The following is a 6,906-nucleotide window of genomic DNA, read 5'->3' as shown; positions in this document are numbered from 1 at the left end:
GGTTATGGTACAAGGAACGTATAGGTGTAACCTAATGGATCACATGATCAAAGTTACCTCAGCCCAGCCTCTAAATCGATTCCTGTAAACTCTGTGTGCAAGTCCCTCATTTGCAGGTCTCAGTGCCTTAAGGCTTCAGTGTAGCAAGGGAACCTTTCTCAAAATTTGTCGCCTATTTTTTCCCATCCCTAAAGTGAGTGACTACTGTAATGAGCACAAGACTGACATGGGTGAGAGCTCCTAGTAGCTCATACCTCTCTTGGACAGAGATGGCAAAGACATTCATCTGATGGTTAGTCAGGGTCAGTCTGTTTGCACATGGCTTGTCCCTTGGACCTCTTGCTTTTACTCACCATCTTCTTGCTTGTAGAGTTGTGCATGATATTCATGCTGGACTAAGGGGGTGGGAGGAGATACTGGTCAGTCTGAAGGTTTGTCTGCTCTACAAGTTGCTTTTAATTGACACTGGAAAGCAACAGATTATTCCATTTCCTCAAGAAATAGAGCACTGCATATCCAGAATGATGCTAGCTCCACCAGCCAAGGTAGTAAGCATCCAGTCCAACCTCTGTCTTGCACAAGCCATTATGTTGACTTCAGATTTGATAGTTTTTTGTGTACACTTTTGACAGGCAGTTTCACTGATGCCTGCATGTATGCCCCACTCACTGTTAGTATGCATCTTTAACACTTGCATGTTTGTTAGCATTTTCCCCCAAGCCCCATTGGTACCATGCTTTTTGTGAGTACATATTAGTAATTATTACACTTGCATGCACACAGATGTTAAACTATTAAAAGGGAAGGAGCAAATGTTAGCACAAGCTGGTCTCTGTACCTGCAAAGTCCAGGTGTACATATATGCCTGTACAGATTTTCACATGCACATTTGGAGGCAGAGTAGAAAAACTATGTTTTTTGTTCAGTAGTTGTGGTATGTAAACTTACAATATATTTTTATCCAGTTCACAGGACAAATGCATTGTATGAGCTCCTACAGATTAAGTCTCAAAGCAAAATGTTTTATACATGAAAAGCCATTATTTCAAACCCATTTGCTATTTTAAACAATAAAAATCAGAACAATATAAGAGGAAGATATTAAAAGGTTTGTGATACAAGTGGTGGATGACATGTCTAATACTACACTATAGATTTTATTTTTTTTTCTAATTTAAATAGATGCAGTCACAGCAGTGTGTGTTTGGTATTGTTGGGTGTCTACACATGTCCAAAGTTGACTTAAAATAAGGTAACTTAACTATGTCAACTAATTGCTAAGTCACATTGGAGCATACACATGTACGGCTCCTTGACATGGTGGTAGCCATCTTATGAGCTAAGTCAACTTAACTAATGCAACTCAAGATCATACGTCTTGGAGGTATATTATCTTGTGCCACATTTAAGTTAACTCTTCTCCACATATGTATGTATACTCTGACAGGTAAGTTGACTTAAAGAAATTAAGTTGGCTGAACTGTCAGAAAGTTAGTATCTGTGTACACATCCATTATGTCTAGGTGTCCAAAAGTGCCTTATTGACCGTAAAGCTATAGTTAAAGCTATAAAGGGTGAGAACCACACAATATGCATGTACGCTGTTTCCATGTGCATCTTTTGTAGCTTTGCTCTTATGTATAGCTCTAAGTTGGCCTTAAAATTGAAAAAGTAAACTTTTTCTTCTGGTATTGGAGCTCTTGGATTGAGCTGCCTCTCATGAAGAATGTCAGTTCTCAGCATGAAAGTACATGCTCATGAAAAACAGGAATTTTACTCTCTGTGTTGGATGAAAAATATTTCTTCATCTCCCCAGGAGGTTTCTGACACTCTGGCTGCATCATACTAGGATGAGGGTGGGGGGATGTTTTGCACTAGCAGCATCCCATTGATGACAATTCTTGATCCTCTCAAACCCATATTCAGAATCATACGGACAGGTGTTTGTATGTTGATACCATCAGCAACACAGATATAAGCATATGACAACAAGCTGAGCTTTCTTAGAGGTAATAACTCTTAGGTATCTTTGTTTTCTTTGTTTCATTTTCAGGGATTCTTACCAGAAAGCAAGTTTAATCGTATCCTAACTGAGCCTGTGCTCCGAGACACTGGGCCTCGCCGGAGAGGAAGGAGGCCCAGAAGTGAATTGATTAAAGCCCCTGGTGTTATAGCAGATTCTTCTTCAGGAATGGGACCATTATTCATGAATGGACTTATTGCTGGAATGGATGTAGTTGGACTTCAGAACATGAGAAACATGCAAAGCATCCCTTTAACTGGTCTGGTGGGGTTTCCTGCTGGATTTGCAGCAGTGTCTGCTGGTGAGGATGTCAAAAGCACTCTGAGTATGTTGCCTATGATGTTGCCAGGTATGGCTAGTGTACCACAGATGTTTGGTGTTGGAGGGCTTCTCAACCCACCAATGACAACTACTTGTACTTCAACTGCTCCAAGTTTGTTCACAAGCACAAAAAATGGTACATCAAATGCAGAAAAAGCTACTGAGGACAAACAGAGTAGCCAAAATGTGAAAAAAGAAACTCTTTCTGAAGACAAGCCTGGTCCTAGTTCATTTTCTGATCAGACAGAATCTGCAATAACAACCAGTAGTCCTGTAGCTTTTAATCCATTTCTTATACCAGGAATGTCCCCTGGACTGATCTATCCATCAATGTTTCTTTCACCCAGTATTGGCATGGCATTGCCAGGTATACAGCAAACCAGACTTTCTGAGGTGACAAACCTAGAAAGCCAGAAGCGGAAGAGGAAGAAAACTAAAGGGGAATCAGCAAATCCAGAACAAGAAACTGTTGCGCTCTCTGAAAAAGAAACAACAAACAGTCAAAACTGTATAGAGCAAACACCACCTTTGTCAACAGAGAAAGAACATGATGTACCAGCGGAAGAGATGGAGTCAAGAGAAATTAATACAAATTAGAACTTTTGTTTCATTAAGAAAAAGATTGTGGCTTGTAAGTTTCTTATCCCATAAATATTTGTTACTTACCCTCTTGCCCCCACTTCACCTTCATAAAACCTGTGTTTCCATGAGTAAATATTATCTACCTAACTCCCTGTAAAAAAACTATGGTGACATAACATATGTTAATAGTTGCAGGGTCTTGCCACTTTATTAGATAAACAGTGTTGTTTAGGTAGGATTGGAGGCATGGAATTTGTGTTCAGTTGTTTATCCCAGACAACAATAATAATTCCAGTACTTGGTCAGGCCTCCAAATTGCTGACTTATTTGAGAAGAAGAAGAAGCAAAAAGAGCAAAAGTCCTTATCTCTTGATCTAAATGCAGACAAGGGCATTCCTTTTTAGAGTGACTCTGAATGAAAAACCTTGTATTGGGGGGTAAAAAGCACAGTTATAATAAGTGCTACTAATGTGTATTTTGGTTTAAAGTATTTCTGTATTTTACCCTCGTTACTAGAATAGTAGATAGACAGAAGTATATAACTAATGTTTGAAAATCCATATATTGATTTCTTTTTTAAAAAAGCATAACTGGTAATGATATAATTTCTTTCCCTTGCCCCACAAAGTTTGGGAGAGAAACTACAACAAAAGAAAATATTACTTAGACATTATTCTATATTTTTTTAAAACCAAAGTTTGGTTTTATGTTAAGTGGAATTTCAATTACCCTTTCCCTGTTCGTTACAAAAACTTTTTCAGCTTGAGCTGAGAAGTTTTTGCATATTTGCATGTCTTTTATTGCAGTTAATGCACCTATCGCTACCAGTTACTTCACCATTCTGCTAATATTTAGTTCTCATTTATGGCATGTAAAGTTATTGTTTCAGCTATGAAGAGGTCACTCTGATTTTAATGTTCCTGTATGAACACTGAGGCTCTGTTTTTTTCTTTTAACATTTAATATTTCTCCTACCTTTCCCAGAAATAATGTCGTCAGAAAACAAGGGGGAGTGGGGAGCTGTAGACCAGCTTTACATTTTTGAATGTCTTTGAAAAGGACTGTTGAGGTTTTTCAAAGTGTGAGCTTATTCTCCTCCTTTTAGAGTTAGACTGTGAAGAGCATACTTCGGTTTCTTCTTTCCATTCCTCTCTATTTGCTGTTAAACAGTGTTTCCTAATATTCCTATTGGTAAATATTTCTGGAGTATGCATTTTAAATTAACAATTTTTTTCATGCTATCAACCTCCCAAAGTTCTACTCTTGTTAGTTCTCTTTCTCCTCACTCCTATTTAATTTTTCTTCCGCTTGGGCTTGTTCTTATTTGCAGCTCATGGTTTGTGACTTGAAATAAACATATAGTGGTGCAGCAATGAGATGGCAGACTAATTGAGGGTGTTGAAAGCATGCTAGTAATCTGTTTCACATTTGGTTGTCACTATTTACTGTATTTTTTACTTATTTTCTGTTACAGTTTTGCTAATTTATCTAATGGTCCAAATGTTTTGACATAACTATTTCAGTTTGCATTATTTATTTATGATGCTTTTTGTCATTGTCTTTTATACATTTGGGATTATAAATTATGTACGTGATAAAATTAGCATCTCAAAGAAGTCTGTTACCCATGGCCTAACAGCAAGCCACGTTTATATCTTCAAGGAATTTATTCCCATTTTATTGGATTGGAAGCATTCTTTAAAAATATGTAACCAATCATAATGCAAAAAGAACCCCAGAGAATTAAATCTTATTCTATTTAATAACACTCTTGTAGCATAGATACTGTATTGCTATTGACGGATTTCTTAGAAATGCTGCTATCGCTATTTAACTAACATTTGTTCAGTTTTGCCTCCAGTGGAAGCAGAAAGGTTTTTTTCAGCTGTCAAATCCAAAATCAATATAATTTATTTATGTAAAAAAATCACTTGATATATTTTTGAACCTTTTAAGTACTAACTTTCTTTTTATTCAGTAGAAGAACATGTATTTGCCCTAAATTCTTAAAATACACAAGCTATAAAACTTATATATCTTCAAAGCCTTACTGTGAATGGATATAGAAATCTCTGCGGAGTCCATTTCATGTATGGGATGGTTATTTTTCCAGGGTTTCACTCGTAAGGAACGGGATTGCAAATGAAATGTTTTTAACTAGCCAGCATGCTCTTTACTTGTTCTTACTTATCAAATGTGTATCTTAAATCTCTGGGTGTTTAGGCTTCTTTTTGACTGCTATTGTGTGTGGCCCTTTTTGCAATCTGATAGAGATACTCTGTGATTTATTTACACTATAAGGCATAAGTTGCTTCTTATTACTTTCTGTCATACACAGAAAAGATGCCAAATTTTCACCAGTTTTCATTGGCACTCACACAAACATACGTTCTTCACCAAATGTGCTAAAAAAGTAATTGTCTGTGATCCTGAACATGGTTAAAAAGCAAAAGATTTAAAAGTCAGATTTTTATTTTTTTAATTTAGTGACTAGATTATGCTTATCTTTCAAACTTGGCAGAGCCTTGCTACAGATGTATATAATTTTTTCAGCAAATACATGTGAATGTTTAATTCACTTGACTCAGTGCTTAAACGTTACTTGCCTTTTTCTCAGCATGAACAATATCAAAAGCTATTGTATACATAACATCCCTCTCTCTAAGGTTGCTCCTCATGTGAGCCAAGGGGTTGTGCATTATTTACTCTGGGGGATGACAAATTGCAATTGATCCACACATTTTTAAATAAACTGAACTAGTTTACCAGACTAAGACCTCAGCTGTATCCATCAGCCTTTGCTGCTTTCAGTATAATTTTTCACACTTTAACTCCCCACGTTCTTGAAGAACTAATGTAATGAAGCAGTCTAAGTTACATGACGGGTTTAAATGCAACTAGCTCAGTGGCAACTATGCTTAGGTTCTTCATTAAAAATAGTGGAAGGCTAGAAAACTAGTGATAAAATCCAGGAGAACCAGTAATAAACCTTTGCACTTACACAGCATCTTTCCACAGAAAAGGAGAGGGTATTTGGTATCTTTTACTGAGATGTTGAATGTCTCCATTTAAAACTTGTACCATGCTAGTAGGTGCCAAATAAATGCTTTTAATAATATTCAATCTAAGGATTGCATGCTTCAGAAAAATAGGTATCAATTCCATTTTACAAGTGGCTAGGTAGATAAACAGAAACATGCATCAAATGGAGTTTCACAATACAACATTCATTTATCTTCATCTTTCGAATTGTGACCCAGAGTAATTTCAGGTATCAGAAGCCAATTAGTTTAGGCATAAGATGGAATGCAATGTTTGTTACAGTGTTACATAAAGTGTGCAGGGTATACTCTACTGAAGGGCATTGCTTCAAGCCTTAGAAGGGCTTTGCATTTACCTGAATTTAATATAAGCATTCATAAAGAGTACAGTGCTGTCAGTTTCAGACTTGAAACTGACAAGCTCTTTTCATTTTCATTTCCCTTTCAATAATCAGTTTTGGGCTGCTATTAGAAGTCTTGAAAATGAGGGGAACTAGCCTGCATACTGACTAGTTTAATAGCATCCCTGCAAGAACTGCTTTCCTTCGGCGGTTTCCAGCACAGTTAAGTGGAGTACACTTAGACTACCGTCTGCAATCCCTTTAGGCTGAGGGCTTAAATTACTCAGTTTGTGTCAGAGGCAGGTAGTAGTACCCAGGTACTGGTTCACTTTTCCCTGCAGCAGCATGGGGAAATTGCCCACACCACTGCTTCTGCCATGGCAGGCCTAGGGAAAATGCCTGCTACTGAATGCCTGTTGCCGAAGGCCCCCAACCATCAGATATTACTGAAGTCCACATCTGTGAGCCAGATCAAATGTATCTGCAGGCTTGACGCAGCACCCATGCCGTAAGTAGCCAACTCCTGAAGTAGGCCATTACAATTATAGTTAGTACTCAGTTAAGGTCAGTTAACTGAAGTACAATTAAGTTACAAAGT

The 6,906-nt window shown here is 37.3% G+C and overlaps 1 protein-coding gene across 2 annotated transcripts in view; it reads left to right on the top strand.

Annotated features, from left to right (window-relative positions):
- Window positions 1-5,696, top strand: part of LOC109294629 (chromodomain-helicase-DNA-binding protein 6-like) — a 13,777-nt gene extending 8,081 nt beyond the window's left edge. For both annotated transcript variants that reach the window (XM_019513087.1, XM_019513086.1), the window contains one exon: window positions 2,054-5,696. In XM_019513087.1, coding sequence (XP_019368632.1) covers window positions 2,054-2,941 — 888 coding nt within the window. In that variant the 3' untranslated portion in view covers window positions 2,942-5,696. The remainder of the gene's footprint in view (window positions 1-2,053) is intronic.
- Window positions 5,697-6,906: the final 1,210 nt, after the last annotated feature.

This window comes from Gavialis gangeticus, unplaced genomic scaffold (genome assembly GCF_001723915.1).
Source record: "Gavialis gangeticus isolate Ggan-Ray unplaced genomic scaffold, GavGan_comp1, whole genome shotgun sequence".
Taxonomy (NCBI): Eukaryota; Metazoa; Chordata; order Crocodylia; family Gavialidae; genus Gavialis; species Gavialis gangeticus.
The sequence above is the reverse complement of the archived record's forward strand: the minus strand, read 5'-3'. Positions and strand labels throughout refer to the sequence as shown.